General features: G+C 52.3%; 1 protein-coding gene across 3 annotated transcripts; it reads right to left on the bottom strand.

Annotated features, from left to right (window-relative positions):
- Positions 1-2,125: 2,125 nt before the first annotated feature.
- Positions 2,126-17,873, bottom strand: atxn7l2a (ataxin 7-like 2a). 3 transcript variants are annotated; one of them, XM_085405443.1, is made up of 10 exons: positions 17,716-17,872; positions 16,786-16,854; positions 15,422-15,752; positions 14,129-14,376; positions 13,561-13,643; positions 11,796-12,007; positions 11,231-11,411; positions 5,139-5,260; positions 3,128-3,989; positions 2,133-2,451 (listed from the first exon to the last, which is right to left on the bottom strand). In XM_085405443.1, the coding sequence occupies exons 1-10, from the start codon at positions 17,843-17,845 to the stop codon at positions 2,434-2,436; spliced, it is 2,256 nt and encodes a 751-aa protein (XP_085261569.1). In that variant the 5' UTR covers positions 17,846-17,872; the 3' UTR covers positions 2,133-2,433. The 3 variants fall into 3 exon arrangements, with proteins under 3 accessions (XP_085261571.1, XP_085261570.1, XP_085261569.1); XM_085405444.1 differs by having other exon boundaries at positions 2,129-3,989; positions 17,716-17,873; XM_085405445.1 differs by lacking the exon at positions 16,786-16,854 and having other exon boundaries at positions 2,126-3,989; positions 17,716-17,860.
- Positions 17,874-18,173: the final 300 nt, after the last annotated feature.

The raw sequence follows: 18,173 nt of genomic DNA, 5'->3' as shown, positions 1-18,173 counted from the left end.
ATTTGCAGCCGGAGCTCATTGAGCTGCAGTGTGACACCGAGTATCGCCGTCAGCACCAACAGCTTTTACCGCCAGCTAGATAAAGGCGTGTTCCAAGAGATTCGAACATTTGCTAAGAAAATACTGAGCTTGTTTGGCTCACATACTTGTGCGAGAAGACATTCCCCGTCATGAACATGAACAAGAAGCGTGAGGACGAGATTAAGCGACTCACTTGCGTGACATTTTGCGCATCAGAACCACTGTTTCTGAGCCAGCCCTGGGCCATTTACAAGGGTTACATTTTATTTCAATTTCATATTTTTGAAATTGAAATAAAAAACATCCATTTTTGTTTTTGAGATCTGATTCAAAATCCAATAACATAAAGTAGTTTTTTTCATTTTTGATGGTCAATTTAAAAACCTAAAGAACGAGCGATGTACGGATTTATATGGCCCAGTGTTTGTACTTTTGAATAAGTTAACTCTTAATGTTATTTTCCTGTTCACATGTTTTGAATTTAGATGTTTAATTTTTCTTCATTTTGTGTTTTTCAAATACATTATTTTGGTCAAATTTATTAATTCATGATAAAAAAATTCATAATAAAATTTGTGTGAAAAATTAACATGATAAAGTTACGGAGCCCCGCAGGGGACATGGGGAAAAAATTAAGACGGACTTTTGTGAGATCTCACAAAAGTTGAATTCCAACAATGGCGGCAGCTACTTAGTTGTAATATTACTCTTTCTGGGTCACAAAATACACTTTTAAGATATTTTGAGGCGTGAATGTAGTTGTGTAAACGTCAGATACCTGCTCGGTTTACAAGACATCACATATTTGCAAAAGTGCTCCGACGTTTTCGGAGATCTGACACCCGCCATCTCGAAGCTAACGGGAGGTCGAGACCTACTACAGCCGGGAGGAACACCGCTTTCCCGGCACATCGTGCCTCGACCTCCCGGTCGGCTTGGAGCTGGCGGCCTCCGAAGAATGCGGCTAAAACCTTTGCGAGATCCCGAGTTTGTTTTGCGAGATCTCGCAGAAGTCCGTCTTAATTTGTTTTCTCCCATGTCCCCTGCAGGGTCCGTATAAAGTCGTTCATTTGCATTTAATGTTAATGGTTCAAAATATTTCGGGCTGAATGGTCGGCCCACACACATGCTCAACTTCCCAAATCTGGTCCTCTTTGCAAAAAGTTTGGACCCTGCCTTAGGCAGCATCATTAGAAGACATAGCATACATTTACACTGCTATGCAGATGACACCCAGCTCTATCTGTCCATGAAGCCAGATAACACACACCAATGAGTTAAACTGCAGGAATGTCTTAAAGACATAAAGACCTGGATGGCCGCTAACTTTCTGCTTCTTAATTCAGATCAAACTGAGGTTATTGTACTCGGCCCTGAAAAGCTTAGAAATATGGTATCTAAGCAGATTCTTACTCTGGGTGGCATTACCTTGGCCTGTGACCAAGAGATGTCCTTCAGTGCGGAAAATGCAAATACACAAAAAAAATCTAAAATTATAAAGATATTGTCTCAGAGTAATAGTGAAAAACTAGTTTGTGCATTTATTGGATGTAGCTTGGACTGCAGTAATTTGATATTAGGCGATCCTAAAAATGTCCCGTTTCCTTTATTTGTTCCAACATGCTGCAGCCAGAGTACTGGCAGGTACTCGAGACAGTCTGCCTGTTGATCCAGACTCAAATTCTGCTCCTCATACACAATCTTAATCTAAAAGACTTCATAGTACTATGGTACTGATAGATGTCAGACTTTTAAGATGATCAAGTATGTAGTTAAGGCTGGATCAGGTGACCCTGAATCTGCTGTGTCTTCACTCACTCTTTGCATTTAATCATTTAAGCCCTGGCCACCTTCCACGTGTCCCCTCACTCCCTACCAGGCGTGACGGCTGCCCCCTCCTCAGCCCGGTTCTGTCAGAGGGTCATTGTTGGGGTTTCCCTCTATTACAGCAGTCTTTAATAACAAAGCAGCTTGAGGCAGCTGTGGGGATAAATGTGTTAATGCAGTCACATCATCTAGTTTCTAATTGTAAAACGTGCACCACTGACTTCAGCCCAACATGAGAGCACATTTCCAAAGTGATAAAGAAGTGACAGAAACCAAGTGAAAATGACATTTTTAATCAATTTTTATAAACCAACATTTCATTTAGCAGCATAACCAGATGGTCGTGAGGTATTTCTAAATCCATACGCTCTGAACTTCCTCCCACCCTCCTTCACTCACCCAGACCTACACACCCAGCTGCGATCCACACTACATCGACACTGCACATACAAACAAGCGGTCACATCCACACCCGAGCGTACGCTCCACAGACAGAAGGCACACACAGACACACACAGTCCTGTTGGCTCAGTCCTGGACTGAGCAGAGCTGGCTCCCTCATCGTGGCTTGTAAGGCAGGCACACTTAATGGTGCAGTTTTGGCTGTAGGACAGAAGAAAATTAGTCAAATTATTACTTTTGTTTAGACAGCTGCTCTTTGCATTCACTTCATAATAAACAAAGATCCATGTTTCACACAGAGCCAGTTTAAGACCGCTCCTCGGAGCGTGGCGGGAATTTCTGTCCACCGCTGCTGGGCGTCACTGATCGTCATGGAAACAGCTCTCGGTTGAGTAATAGTCATTTTTAATACCTTGCAGCAGACCTGTGTTAGTCTAGTCCAAGACTACGTCGCTGACAACAGAGACTCTGAGGAGTATGACCTGACTTATCTATGGCACTTTGTAATTACCCAGAGGGCAGCAGCTGCACCTTCAACACGTCAGCAGTACACTGCTGCGTCTATGCAGAAACATGATTCCTCTACATGCACTGTGAGGCACTGAGCTGGTTGCACGGTACAAACTGTCTGACTGGCAGCATCCTTTCAGCTGTGCAGAGGCAGTCTCATCAGCTACACCAGTGAACACAGGTGACGAGCTGCGAGGTAGCTGCACAGGCAGAGGCCGCCCTCACTAACGCAGCCATACAAGCAGAAACACAACAGAAACCACTCCGTTCTCAAAAGAGCTTCAAGGGTTACTCCTAGTCGCCTTTGCAGGGGCCAAGTGTGGACTGGAACTGCTCAGTACACCCATTTCCCCTCGTCCAAACCTACCTTCTGTGTGCCCAGTTTCTTCTCCACACCCCCAGAAAGCGTCCCGCTTTTATTGTCTTTCCAGGGGTAGAAGTTTGAGCGTGGAGACGAAGTGGCAGAGCTGGAAGAAGAGGAGGAAGTCAGGCAGTGGGCTGAAGGCTTAGAGGAGGGAGCGTTATCCTCCGTACGACCAGCTTTGCGTTTCTTCACCGTTCCCATCTGGTGCTCAAAGACCCTCCCGCTGCCCTGCCCGTGCAGCCCTGAGTCTCCCACGCAAGCACGGCTGTGGGAATTGGCGGTGGGAGAAGGGTCCCCCAGAGGAGGGTGTGTCCGTCTGTAAGTCCAAATAGCCTTTGTGCTCGGCGACTGGGCGTCTGTGGGGGAAGGCTGGGGGTGGGGTTTGCTGCTGGGGGAGAGCGTGCCATTGGTCTGTGCGTGCGCTTTGGAAGATAAAGACGACGTGTTGGAAGGCGGGCGGCCCCTGTCCTGGAGGACGATGCAGTTCCTGTCGGGACCCGAGTGCTCTCCTTCCTGGGATGGGACTTTGCGCTTGCGGAGAACAGCGGCTGTAGCGACTTGCTCTCGCAGCTTCAGCATTTGCTTGCTGGGACGTCCGACTGGATTCTTGGGTCGCCCGTGACTACCGGCGATGCTGCTGCTGCTATTGCTCCCGTAGTTCTCCAACTGCGTGGATGTCGGGGGCCTCCCCGGCCCTCGACTGGAAGATGATGAGGATGACGCCGTTTTGAGGGAGGAGCTAATATGACTTCCTGTGCGAACCTTAGAATGTGATAAAGAGGAGGACATGATGGTGGGAGACACGGATGTGATGGTCTTGGCTGGAGGAGGAGGAGACTGAAGGTCTGCAGCTTGAGGTATTTTCCTGGACAGAGGGAAAAAAGAACAGATGAGCCCACCTGCAGTGTCTGACAGCACAGCCATGTTTACAGTGGCCACACCCCCGCCTCACCCTGCCACGGGGAACATAAAGCCCAGACAGCACTGTGAGGTCATCTTCTGAGGGGGTGTTGAACCAAACAACCCAGGGTGCACCTCTGTGCCAGCCTTGTTTGTGCTGCTGTAACATGTAAGCCCTGAGTGTCTGTTCCTGCACTGCCCAGCATGTCAGCAGACACGTTGTTAGCAGGAAACTGCTGCCATACGACAGCTCCTCAGGACCTGCTCAGGCTCAGACCGAGCATCTGATGGAGGAAGAACGTTACACGTGGCATCGTGAGCATGTCACACTGCTGCTCTGTCTGTCCGGCTCTGCCTGAACGAGTCCCACTGATGTGACGTTACGGACCGAGTGGTTTTAATGCCACAGCCTACCTGTATTGTTGCCGACTGCATCCATCGCTTTATCAACACACTGCATCCATTTTCTAATGGAAGCTTCCAGCAGGACAGTGTCTCACACATTTCCTGTGTCAGGAACAAAAGGAGCTACACTGTTTGATAATGTTTGGGCTTTTTACAGTGAACCAAAGCAGCTCCAACTCTTTTCCATGCTGCTGTTCACGGCTGACAGTGTCAGGGCATGCTCCCACATCAGCACTGACTGACAACCAAACCTGTCGTGCTGAACTAGGCTACAGTCAGCATCTCCATGTGTGTCACAGTCAGGGTGAACTGCTCTGTCTAAAGCACAGAATATAATGTCAGAGACATTCACACCCGTGGCCTGCTGCAGATCGTCCTGTGGGGCTCTGGCAGTGCTCAGAGTTCCCACACAGAGGAGCAGACACCAGTCTTGATGTGGGTTAAGCACCTCCTGCAGCATCTGTCCATCTCCTGGAGACTCCTGCATGCTGTTGAGGCTGTGCAGGGAAGGCAGCAAACCAGCTGAAAAGCACACAGCTGGAGCACTACCTGTGCAGCCTGTGCAGGGTGCAGTCAGGGTGCTCCCAGTACTGACACTGACCCCGGTGTCCGTGGGTCGCTCCATTGTTGCACCACAGCTGCTGACAGTAACTCTGAGTAGTAAACACACATATATTCACATGAAGCTCTGTTCACAGGGACGTCTTACTTCCAAAGATGGGCGCTGATGTGCTGTTCCAGCATGCTGCTGAAGGCAGACCTCAGGTGGTGTAGTCTCCTGTCAAACGTGTAGATGCCCTGACCCAACACACGGCTTCCGAACGAGCACACCTTTAAAAACAAGAACACACCTTTAAACACCGAGCACAGAGGCTGTGCAGATATGCTGCTGTCTGAGTTTACATTCAACACAACTGTTTGTTTTGGAACTTCACAAAATCCTTTGAGTTGCTTTTCACACGTCTACTTTTGTATTTGTATCTATTCCAGCACCGTTTGCAGTCAGTCTCTCAGAGAAGTGCCTGGAAGAGCCTGTGGCACCACTGCAACCATGCTGCTTTATCCACACACACACACACACACACACACACACACACACACACACACACACACACACACACACACACACAAGAGACACACAGGTCTCATTATCACAGCCTGTGTCCCCCGTGTGTGCGTCTGCTGTGTGTGCGTCTGCTGTGTGTGCGTCTGCTGTGTGTGTGTCTGCTGTGTGTGTGTCTGCTGTGTGTCTCCTGTGTGTGCGTCTGCTGTGTGTGCGTCTGCTGTGTGTGCGTCTGCTGTGTGTGCGTCTGCTGTGTGTGCGTCTCCTGTGTGTGCGTCTGCTGTGTGTGCGTCTGCTGTGTGTGCGTCTGCTGTGTGTGCGTCTGCTGTGTGTGCGTCTGCTGTGTGTGCGTCTGCTGTGTGTGCGTCTGCTGTGTGTGCGTCTGCTGTGTGTGCGTCTGCTGTGTGTGTGTCTGCTGTGTGTGTGTCTGCTGTGTGTGTGTCTGCTGTGTGTCTCCTGTGTGTGTGTCTGCTGTGTGTGTGTCTGCTGTGTGTGTGTCTGCTGTGTGTCTCCCGTGTGTGTGTCTGCTGTGTGTGTGTCTGCTGTGTGTGTGTCTGCTGTGTGTGTGTCTGCTGTGTGTCTCCTGTGTGTGTGTCTGCTGTGTGTGTGTCTCCCGTGTGTGTGTCTGCTGTGTGTGTGTCTGCTGTGTGTGTGTCTGCTGTGTGTCTGCTGTGTGTGTGTGTGTCTCCTGTGTGTGTGTCTCCTGTGTGTGTGTCTCCTGTGTGTGTGTCTGCTGTGTGTGTGTCTGCTGTGTGTCTCCTGTGTGTGTGTCTGCTGTGTGTGTGTCTGCTGTGTGTCTCCTGTGTGTGTGTCTGCTGTGTGTGCGTCTGCTGTGTGTCTCCTGTGTGTGTGTCTGCTGTGTGTGTCTCCTGTGTGTGTGTCTCCTGTGTGTGTGTCTCCTGTGTGTGTGTCTCCTGTGTGTGTGTCTGCTGTGTGTGTGTCTGCTGTGTGTCTCCTGTGTGTGTGTCTGCTGTGTGTGCGTCTGCTGTGTGTCTCCTGTGTGTGTGTCTCCTGTGTGCATCTGCTGTGTGTGCGTCTGCTGTGTGTGCGTCTCCTGTGTGTGCGTCTGCTGTGTGTGTGTCTGCTGTGTGTGTGTCTGCTGTGTGTGTGTCTGCTGTGTGTGTGTCTGCTGTGTGTCTCCTGTGTGTGTGTCTGCTGTGTGTGCGTCTGCTGTGTGTCTCCTGTGTGTGTGTCTCCTGTGTGTGCGTCTGCTGTGTGTCTCCTGTGTGTGTGTCTGCTGTGTGTGTGTCTCCTGTGTGTGTGTCTGCCGTGTGTGTGTCTGCCGTGTGTGCGTCTGCCGTGTGTGTGTCTGCTGTGTGTGTGTCTGCTGTGTGTGCGTCTCCTGTGTGTGTGTCTGCTGTGTGTCTCCTGTGTGTGCGTCTGCTGTGTGTCTCCTGTGTGTGTGTCTGCTGTGTGTGTGTCTCCTGTGTGTGTGTCTGCCGTGTGTGTGTCTGCCGTGTGTGCGTCTGCCGTGTGTGTGTCTGCTGTGTGTGTGTCTGCTGTGTGTGTGTCTCCTGTGTGCATCTGCTGTGTGTGCGTCTGCTGTGTGTGCGTCTGCTGTGTGTGCGTCTCCCGTGTGTGCGTCTGCTGTGTGTGCGTCTCCCGTGTGTCTCCTGTGTGTGCGTCTGCTGTGTGTCTCCTGTGTGTGCGTCTGCTGTGTGTCTCCTGTGTGTGCGTCTGCTGTGTGTGTGTCTCCTGTGTGTGCGTCTGCTGTGTGTGTGTCTCCTGTGTGTGCGTCTGCTGTGTGTGTGTCTGCTGTGTGTGTGTCTGCTGTGTGTGTGTCTCCTGTGTGTGCGTCTGCTGTGTGTCTCCTGTGTGTGCGTCTGCTGTGTGTGTGTCTCCTGTGTGTGCATCTGCTGTGTGTGCGTCTGCCGTGTGTGTGTCTGCTGTGTGTGTGTCTGCTGTGTGTGCGTCTCCTGTGTGTGCGTCTGCTGTGTGTGCGTCTCCTGTGTGTGCGTCTGCTGTGCGTCTCCCGTGTGTGCGTCTGCTGTGTGTGTGTCTCCCGTGTGTGCGTCTGCTGTGTGTGTGTCTCCCGTGTGTGCGTCTGCTGTGTGTGCGTCTCCCGTGTGTGTGTCTGCTGTGTGTGTGTCTGCTGTGTGTGTGTCTGCTGTGTGTCTCCTGTGTGTGTGTCTGCTGTGTGTGCGTCTGCTGTGTGTCTCCTGTGTGTGTGTCTGCTGTGTGTCTCCTGTGTGTGCGTCTGCTGTGTGTCTCCTGTGTGTGTGTCTCCTGTGTGTGTGTCTCCTGTGTGTGTGTCTCCTGTGTGTGCGTCTGCTGTGTGTGCGTCTGCTGTGTGTCTCCTGTGTGTGCGTCTGCTGTGTGTCTCCTGTGTGTGTGTCTCCTGTGTGCATCTGCTGTGTGTGCGTCTGCTGTGTGTGCGTCTGCTGTGTGTGCGTCTGCTGTGCGTCTCCCGTGTGTGCGTCTGCTGTGTGTGTGTCTCCCGTGTGTGCGTCTGCTGTGTGTGTGTCTCCCGTGTGTGCGTCTCCCGTGTGTGCGTCTGCCGTGTGTGTGTCTGCTGTGTGTGTGTCTGCTGTGTGTGTGTCTGCTGTGTGTCTCCTGTGTGTGTGTCTGCTGTGTGTGCGTCTGCTGTGTCTCCTGTGTGTGTGTCTGCTGTGTGTCTCCTGTGTGTGCGTCTGCTGTGTGTCTCCTGTGTGTGTGTCTCCTGTGTGTGTGTCTCCTGTGTGTGTGTCTCCTGTGTGTGCGTCTGCTGTGTGTGCGTCTGCTGTGTGTCTCCTGTGTGTGCGTCTGCTGTGTGTCTCCTGTGTGTGTGTCTCCTGTGTGCATCTGCTGTGTGTGCGTCTGCTGTGTGTGCGTCTGCTGTGTGTGCGTCTGCTGTGTGTGTGTCTGCTGTGTGTCTCCTGTGTGTGTGTCTGCTGTGTGTGCGTCTGCTGTGTGTCTCCTGTGTGTGTGTCTGCTGTGTGTCTCCTGTGTGTGCGTCTGCTGTGTGTCTCCTGTGTGTGTGTCTCCTGTGTGTGTGTCTGCTGTGTGTGTGTCTCCTGTGTGTGTGTCTGCTGTGTGTGTGTCTCCTGTGTGTGTGTCTGCCGTGTGTGCGTCTGCCGTGTGTGTGTCTCCTGTGTGCATCTGCTGTGTGTGCGTCTGCTGTGTGTGCGTCTCCCGTGTGTGCGTCTGCCGTGTGTGCGTCTGCCGTGTGTGCGTCTGCCGTGTGTGTGTCTGCTGTGTGTGTGTCTGCTGTGTGTCTCCTGTGTGTGCGTCTCCTGTGTGTGCGTCTGCTGTGTGTGTGTCTCCCGTGTGTGCATCTGCTGTGTGTGCGTCTGCTGTGTGTGCGTCTCCCGTGTGTGCGTCTGCCGTGTGTGCGTCTGCCGTGTGTGCGTCTGCCGTGTGTGTGTCTGCCGTGTGTGTGTCTGCTGTGTGTCTCCTGTGTGTGCGTCTCCCGTGTGTGCGTCTGCTGTGTGTGTGTCTCCCGTGTGTGTGTCTCCCGTGTGTGTGTCTGCTGTGTGTGTGTCTGCTGTGTGTGTGTCTGCTGTGTGTGTGTCTGCTGTGTGTCTGCTGTGTGTCTCCTGTGTGTGCGTCTCCTGTGTGTGCGTCTGCTGTGTGTGCGTCTGCTGTGTGTCTCCTGTGTGTGCGTCTGCTGTGTGTCTCCTGTGTGTGTGTCTCCTGTGTGCGTCTGCTGTGTGTGTGTCTGCTGTGTGTGTGTCTCCCGTGTGTGCGTCTGCTGTGTGTGTGTCTGCTGTGTGTCTGCTGTGTGTGTGTCTCCCGTGTGTGCGTCTCCTGTGTGTGTGTCTGCTGTGTGTGCGTCTGCTGTGTGTGCGTCTGCTGTGTGTGCGTCTGCTGTGTGTCTCCTGTGTGTGTGTGCGCGTCTGCTGTGTGTCTCCTGTGTGTGTGTGCGCGTCTGCTGTGTGTCTCCTGTGTGTGTGTGCGTCTGCTGTGTGTGCGTCTGCTGTGTGTCTGCCGTGTGTGCGTCTGCTGTGTGTGCGTCTCCCGTGTGTGTGTCTGCTGTGTGTGCGTCTCCCGTGTGTGTGTCTGCCGTGTGTGCGTCTCCCGTGTGTGTGTCTGCTGTGTGTGCGTCTCCCGTGTGTGTGTCTGCCGTGTGTGCGTCTCCCGTGTGTGCGTCTGCTGTGTGTGCGTCTCCCGTGTGTGTGTCTGCCGTGTGTGTGTCTCCTGTGTGTGTGTCTGCTGTGTGTGCGTCTCCCGTGTGTGTGTCTCCCGTGTGTCTGCTGTGTGTCTGCTGTGTGTGCGTCTGCTGTGTGTGTCTCCCGTGTGTGCGTCTGCTGTGTGTGCGTCTCCCGTGTGTGCGTCTCCCGTGCGTGTGTCTGCCGTGCGTGTGTCTGCCGTGCGTGTGTCTGCCGTGTGTGTGTCTGCCGTGTGTGTGTCTCCTGTGTGTGCGTCTGCTGTGTGTGTGTCTCCCGTGTGTGCGTCTGCTGTGTGTGTGTCTCCCGTGTGTGTGTCTGCCGTGTGTGTGTCTCCTGTGTGTGCGTCTGCTGTGTGTGTGTCTGCCGTGTGTGTGTCTCCTGTGTGTGTGTCTGCCGTGTGTGTGTCTCCTGTGTGTGTGTCTGCTGTGTGTGTGTCTCCCGTGTGTGCGTCTGCTGTGTGTGTGTCTCCCGTGTGTGTGTCTGCCGTGTGTGTGTCTGCCGTGTGTGCGTCTGCTGTGTGTGTGTCTGCCGTGTGTGTGTCTGCCGTGTGTGTGTCTCCTGTGTGTGTGTCTGCTGTGCGTGCGTCTGCTGTGTGTGTGTGTGTCTGCTGTGTGTGTGTGTGTCTGCTGTGTGTGCGTCTGCTGTGCGCGCGTCTGCTGTGTGTGCGTCTGTTGTGTGCGCGTCTGTTGTGTGTGCGTCTGTTGTGTGTGCGTCTGCTGTGTGTGCGTCTGTTGTGTGTGCGTCTGTTGTGTGTGTGTGTGCGTCTGCTGTGCGCGCGTCTGCTGTGTGTGCGTCTGCTGTGTGCGCGTCTGTTGTGTGCGCGTCTGCTGTGCGTGCGTCTGCCGTGTGTGCGTCTGCCGTGTGTGCGTCTGCCGTGTGTGCGTCTGCTGTGCGTGCGTCTGCTGTGCGTCTCCCGTGTGTGTGTCTCCCGTGTGTGTGTCTCCCGTGTGTGCGTCTCCCGTGTGTGCGTCTGCTGTGTGTGTGTCTGCTGTTCGTCTGCTGTGTGTGTGTCTGCTGTGTGCGTGTCTGCTGTGCGCGCGTCTGCTGTGTGCGTGTCGCTGTGTGTGTGTCTCCCGTGTGTGCGTCTGCTGTGTGTGTGTCTGCTGTTCGTCTGCTGTGTGTGTGTCTGCTGTGCGCGCGTCTGCTGTGTGCGTGTCGCTGTGTGTGTGTCTCCTGTGTGTGCGTCTGCTGTGTGTGTGTCTCCCGTGTGTGCGTCTCCCGTGTGTGCGTCTGCCGTGTGTGTGTCTGCTGTGCGTGTGTCTGCTGTGTGTCTCCTGTGTGTGCGTCTGCTGTGTGTGTGTGCGTCTGCTGTGTGTGCGTCTGCTGTGTGTGTGTGTCTGCTGTTCGTCTCCTGTGTGTGCGTCTCCTGTGTGTGCGCGTCTCCTGTGTGTGCGTCTCCTGTGTGCGCGTCTCCTGTGTGCGCGTCTGCTGTGTGTGTGTCTGCTGTTCGTCTCCTGTGTGTGCGTCTCCTGTGTGTGCGCGTCTCCTGTGTGTGCGTCTCCCGTGTGTGCGTCTCCCGTGTGTGCGTCTCCCCTGTGTCCTTGGGGACATGAGGACACAGCATGGGCGTCCTCCTGTCCCTGTGTAACGTCTCAGCCTGTGGTGATCAGAGGCTGGGCTCTGTGGCTGCTGAGCCCCAGTAAGTCTCACCGCCGCTGGTCTGGGATGCGCAGCCGAAGATGGAAACTCAGCTCGCTCGTCGTTTCCTTCGGCCTCGCTTTCATCGCTCGAGATTCGTCCGTGGACCAGAGGCGAGGGGACTCTGGGATTACCCTCATCCGACCGCTGGCTCTCCTCCTCTGGGGCACTCTCTACCACAGCCGTAGGCCAACTAGAACACACACAGGACCATCCAGATCCAGTTACACCCTCAGCAGCACCACATCAGCTCCTTCCCTACACTTGATGCACACGCTGTACTGAGCCGCGAACTGGTGGACTCATCTGAGAAGCCTTTAAACTTGCTCTGTTTGGGGATTATGTAACAGAACGAACACCTGGGTGTTAGTTTAGCAGACCATCAGTCCAGCACGTCTATGTTACAGCAGCAGCTGTTAGCTGCTTGATAAAACAGTTGCCCAGCAGCTGACTACACATGAATCCTGCAAGCCAAACCATGTTTGAGCCACTATAATCAGTAAAAAGATGGTTATTTATCTCTAGAAGAGTCCTAACTTCTTCTATAAGCATCCTTAGCTTCAGCATTCTTCACAACCTGAAGGCAGGGAGGGTGACCAAAGGTCTCCTGCAGTGTGGAGTACCAGCTTGCTCCCTGGGGGCCTCTGGGCTGAGGGACTGTCCCGTCGAGGAGCCTCCCTCCAGGGCTGGGCTCCCTTTCTCTCGAACCCTGGTCTTGAGTTCTGCCACTAGCTGGTCAAAGTTCTTGCTGCGGCCCACCACCTTCCTCCTCTGGTGGATGGAGTGAATCTGAGGGAAGGACAGATCAGATTGTGTGTTTGCTGTGGATCTGAGCAGGCCTGTGTGATGGGACTGACTGGATACTGTGGAGTTTCAGAATCGATTCAGTATAACAGTGCTTTTGAAAGATGACATCATCCCCCACCTATAGAGTCCACATTAAACTCCTCCCACAGTCGAGGACATTTTCATCTGAACACAGCACAAGTTGTCCCCCATTAATGAAGCGCCCGTACGAACCCCCCAGTGTTCCCAGCAGAAGCACCATTTCTCCCACAGAGCTGTTTTGGTGTACACATGTTTACTTCCTGTATGTGCAGTGGATCAACACTAAAGACTTGACAGCGTTTCACACACAGCTCAGAAGAATAACTGCAGTCGGTCACCTCTCTCATCAACAAGCTGCACGTCTGGCCTGCGATGGTCGACCGCTCTCCTTTTGCAAACTGCCATCTGAAGGGCGCAGTTCTGAAACGTCTCCATGCGTGATCAGTGGGATTCAGATTAGCGTGTCGTCTTCACACAAACAGAGGCGTGTCGGGGTCCTGGTCCTGCTGGTCCCGTGACCTCTGACCCAGCTGTCTCACACTGACCCTACACTGGTAGTCTTCAGATCTCATGATGCCTCGCACACCGTCAGGCCAGAGGCAGCAATGGTGTCTGACTGTAGCTACTGTGTCGTCTCCTTGGTAGGCCTCGCTCTGTTCTCTGATGGTCTCGTCGTGCACTGTGGTAAACGCCAAGGCGGCTTTTTCCTGTCCCAGCAGTGGGCGGTCCTGGCTCTCCTGCCTTTCGTTTCCTTCACATGTCGATGGACAGCTTGGAGTTGTTCCTGCACTGCAGTCTTTTATCAGCTGTTGTCTTCAGTGCAGGGAGCTCAGCCACAGCGTGTTGTGAACCTCCCTCCAGTGTGACTGACGTATGGCCACCACCTGTTTCAGGATGCTCCGTGGCAGGTTGGAGCCGTGTGTGAATCACTGTCAGAGCGTGTTGTGTTGATGCACTGCACGTGTCCTGTTCACTGCCCGTTCCAATCCTGCATTGTTACTCTATACTGCGACGTTTCAGCCACACCTATGGTGACGTGTAAGGAGCACAGGAGATGTTTCTGGAAATATTATGAAGAATAGGCTTTATTGGTGCTTCCAGAGCTCAACACGAGATGGAAAGACACCGAGTTTGGGACAGACTGGACCTCACACCAGTTTGAAAGTGGGAGAGCTGTGGTGAAGACCACGATGGGATTCTCCACTGTGGAAAACTGTCACATATTTGATATCACATTGTTGAGGAGATCGATCCAGTGGAAAACAAAAAGGACTCACGGCTGTGCAGGACAACTTCAATGACAGAATGACATGTGACACACAGGTTTACACAAACGTTCAGTGATAACAGCATGATGAGTGTGCGTGAGGGCTGAACATGGCGGACAGGCTCGAAGCCCACACGCTGCCCTGTCACTGGGTCACAGCCTGACAGCACGCCTCACCCTGTACTTACCCACACTGAGGCACTAACATGGGACAGCACGCGTGTGTGTGTGTGTGTGTGTTGCTTACATTGCATGTCAGGAGGCGGGTGCACACTTTCTTCCTGTCGGGGTCAAGGACGCCGCAGTGTTTGTCCAAGTCGCACTTCCTCTCTGAGGACACACAGAAGCCACGTGAGCCACAGTGTGACAGCACAAGCTCACGTCTGTTGTCCACACGTGTGGACACACGGTTTCATTCTATTTGAAAGCAAACGGCCGTCTGCAGCGCGGCCGGAGCGCGGCTGCAGATGGCCGCAGCTGCGCTCTCTGCACTCGGCAGGCTGATCCTTCATGATGCATCACAGCGCGTCACGCTGTGTGTCAGCAGACGCCGGCTGCAGACTCAAACAGAACAAAGACATCGCACAGACACATGAACGCAGCGTTCCAGAATAGCTCGGAGTGACGCTCGGCTTGTTTTAACAGTGCCGCCATCTTGGATTGCTACCTCGGGTCACATTGGTTGGCTCGGACTTTCCGAGTGGGAAACAAAAACCTTTAAAACTTGGCATCGACTTCCGACTTATTCGGGAACGCACCACACTTCTACTGACATCTACTTTCTCTATTGCCTGCACGTCTGAACTTGTACTCACTGGAAGCCACTTTGTTGTAGGGTCTGGGGATGCGGTGGCGTGTGGCAGCGGAGGTTTGAGTGGAATCCTTTCTCACTGTGGGGTGCCTGTCACTGGGTGAAGATCTACCAGGCGGAGTAGCTCCGTGTGGCCAAGGGGGATCTCTGAGAGACGGAGGTGGGGAGCTCATGGGAGGCTCGAGAGGTGGTGGCTGCTTGAATACCGAAGAGTCAAAGTGACTGCTGTGGGACTTCTCCAGTGGGGAGTGTCTTGGTGACGAGAGAAGAAGTTCACAGTTTGTCATTGTAGCCAATGAAAAACAACCATGTGTGAATAAGAGGGCTCTAATGTTTCAGTCCTGCGCTCTACATTAGCTGTGCTCGCTCAGATCACGTGTTCGTCTCTCTAACACAGCTCTGTGCTGATTGGTCGCAAACACAAGGTTTGGATAGAAAGGTGTGTGAGGCTTTTGTACTGAGCTGTGATTAATAACTTTAACATGATAATCCACCACGCTCCACCAAGTATGTCAGGAACTGAAGAAGATGCCCACTTTCATGCCGGCTTCTCTCCAAACACCAATCCTTTCCTACCAGCTGGAACGATGACACGGGTGCTGCCACGAGCAGGTTACGCGTAGCACACATCAGGACACGCCAAAGGGCTTCAACTCACCAAAACTCCAAAATAAAAAAGTCAAATGTGTATTTGAGAGAAAACTCGAGTGGCGATGAGCTGAGACAGATTCTACCACAGACAAGTCCCACCTCATTTCTGGGTGCAACCCTGTCTGTGGTCCCCAGACTCCAGCAAGCACCGAGTTCAAAAACAGCCAACAGCCTTTCATCCCCAAGAAAAGGTTTAGCTTGGCTGTTATGACAGGTGTTATTCTACAGTCAGCATCCATGGAGGATCCATGGTGCTAGCTTCCATCTAGACATGATGCACCAGAACATACGGTTCTGCTGTTACCTGATCAAAGATTATGACTATGGCTCACTGGAGCTTCAGCTAGCTACAGAGCTAGGGTAATAATGCAAACACATTAGCACAGTGACAAAGAGCATCAGGTTTAAAGGTTAGTCATTAATGTGCTGCTGTGTGGTTTGGATGACTCGCTACAAAGAGAGGCCAACACTCGCTGTTTGTCATTTCAATTAGATATAAGAACACATTACAACATTTGTACAGAGGATTTAGACGAACAAAATCATTGCACGTCCAATCCAAGCTAGCCACTACACTCTGAACAGCTGACATCATCTATTATTGCTTTAATCAAGCTCGGACATTTTGACTGGACTGTGTTCTTACCGCACTCCGTCCTTGGAAGTTTTCGAGTATCTGTACTGTGGTGGTGTGACGGGTGAAGGTGGAGCCGCCCGGAGCTGCCCGACTCCCTGGTTTCGACCCTCCCACGAAGCAGCGTTGGTCCCATGAGGAGGAGAGGGGCCGTGATGGCTTCTCTGTTGGGGTTGCGGTGCCGGGGTGGGAGAGCGTAAGCGGGCGTACAGCTTGGCCACAGGCCCGTGTCTCCGCTCGCAGTGCTTTTCAAAGGCCTGTGGCTTCACGACCTGCCCGCAATGGCTGCAAACCACCAGGTAGAAGTCGTCATGGCCAGGGTAGAGGCCAAAGATGGACATGTCTTGAAGAAGAGTGGAGAACACAGAAAGACGTACGCTCACTTAGAGGAACCTACGGTTTCAAACATCCTAAATCTGCACGTGCTTCTTGTGACTGACATGCTCGTAGCCTGCTGTGCTGCTGGATCTGCTTCTACTGTGTAGCCTGTTCCATGGAGAAGCTGTAAGTCGGGGCTTACTTACCCGACTAAGTATTTGCAGACTCAGTTGAATGTGATGACATTTTCAGGCTTTGTTTCACTCACTAACAAGGTATGGGTGTGCGATATATCGAATATACTCAACGTATCGCGGGTTTTTCCACGTGCAATGGTTAAAGTGGCTTTATGGGAACCATTGAGTACAGGTTGCCATGGAAATATTAAGCTGTCTGCATGTAACCCATGCTGCAGATGCATGTCGTTCGGATTTCACGAGGAGGATGTCGAACAAAATGCAGTCTTTGCAAAACATGCCGTGAAACTATCGCTGCAAAATGTAGCAGCAGCACAAATGTATCCACCAGCTGAAAAGGTGTTTGAACGTCTGCCCGTGAACGTCTGCACGTGAACGTCTGCCCGCACACCGAACAGTAAACCAGCTCCAACACACCGTCGTCACAGACGCGTGTTACAATGCACAGCATTACAAAGCATGTGGCTTGTGTAGTGTTATAAGCTGTTAATATAACTACAAAAGAAAAATAGAAATTTAAGCCTATTTCCAACAAAAGCTGTGTTCATGATAAGCGACCTGAAACTCAGCGTGAGCTCTGTGAAGACTCTTCATTGTTAAACTTTGACGAAACATTCTGAGTCTGGCCAAAGTTTTTTAACCAAACCTGCACAGCAGATTCAAACTAAGAACAGTGGGGGCTTCAGATCAGCCTTGTCTGGCTCTTATGGCCGTGTGATCCTCACACGCACTGTCAGGTACCCCCGAGTTGTGGTGTCATGTTCTCATAAACAGCATCCAGCATGTGTATGTGCAAAGGTGTGTTTGTTAGAAAAGCTGAGATCCATAAGTATGAGGCATGTTTCCAACCTGCACACTTACCCTCTTTACTGAGTGACATTGCCTCTGCAGCCTTTTTGCCATTCTTATTGCAGTCATCCACATCAGGCCCTGAAACACATGTTCAAGACAGCCACTGTCAGCTGTGATGTTGGTATCACCATTAGTAATGCTCATCTTACATCACACATAGCCCATATTAATAAGCTGTGTTATGTAATTGACTCAGATCTCGTTTCTTCAGGAAGTACTCGTAGTCCAAGTATACGATCAGCAGGCAGTAGCTAATGGCACTGGGTGGTGGGGAGACTATCTGACAGTTAATGGGCAGAGCAGCACTGGAGAAACGCCAAACAGTGACTCTCAGCTAGCAAGAACACTGTGGGCAGAAGCCACATATATGAGGAATCGTGTGGCGAGTCCACGAGTATCATTGTTTAGGAAGCGAAGGAAGCGAAGTGGGAACGACACGCAAAATGTTTCCTTCTATCACAGGATGGGCCAGCGGTGCAGAAGCGTCAGACTCCTCCTCCGTCACCGGCGTCTGCTCTGAATCCGGCTGCTGCTAGCGTTAGCATGCTGATGCTAACTACCTCGTCGCCACCGGCTAGTCGGGCTCGCATGGTAGCTTGTATGCTCGCTTTCCACGGCCAGCCGTCCACACTAGCTTCCTTCCGCTCAGATGTCAGCCAGCCCTGCCGGTTTTCTCCACACGAATGGTCTCCCCTAAACGCTGCAGACTGTTTTATGACCACACAGGTGGAAATCATGCTACAATGACTGTGTCCTTACAATTATAATTTTTGTAACCTAGTGAAGACCAACATGTTACCCACCCAGCACTAGGACCCGGTAGGGTCTTTGTTTGGGTAACATGTTTAGCTCCGTCCTGCGTTTCCGCGAAAATAAACACTGCTGCTTCCGTTAAATGGCTCCGTACCGATCAGTGTTTGTGTCAGGGTGTTTCCTTACCATCCGCCGGCGTCATGCCCGCCCAATCGGCCCAGGCAGTCCAGCTTTGACCCACGAAATCATCGAGGCTAGGAACCCGCCGATCCAGAGCAGCCATTACTTTTACTGCGCGTTCACGAACCGCCATCATCACTGCGCGGCAAGCAGCTTACGTCATCTCGCGTTCTCGACAGGAAAGGAACTTCCTGCGTGCGCGTGCTGGGGACACCCACACAAACAGAAGGCTTGGCTCTAAGAGCTGTCCCACTTTTGTACCGTGGAAATGACAGAATGTTATCAACACAGCACACGCGTGGACGTAGTATGGTTGAATGCGCAGTGAAAACAGAATGACATGTAAGAAACATCACAGCTTCCACAGATCCGCTGCCGCCTGTCTTTACACCTTGTCGCGTGTGGTGAGGCACATGATCAATAGTTGGTCCACGACCCTGTTAAGGGACAGAGGCCACCCACTT

The sequence above is a fragment of the Rhamphochromis longiceps genome, linkage group LG5 (assembly GCF_057381845.1).
Source record: "Rhamphochromis longiceps isolate RC_006_pf linkage group LG5, R_longiceps_female_GT1.1, whole genome shotgun sequence".
NCBI classification, from domain to species: domain Eukaryota; kingdom Metazoa; phylum Chordata; class Actinopteri; order Cichliformes; family Cichlidae; genus Rhamphochromis; species Rhamphochromis longiceps.
The sequence above is the reverse complement of the archived record's forward strand: the minus strand, read 5'-3'. Positions and strand labels throughout refer to the sequence as shown.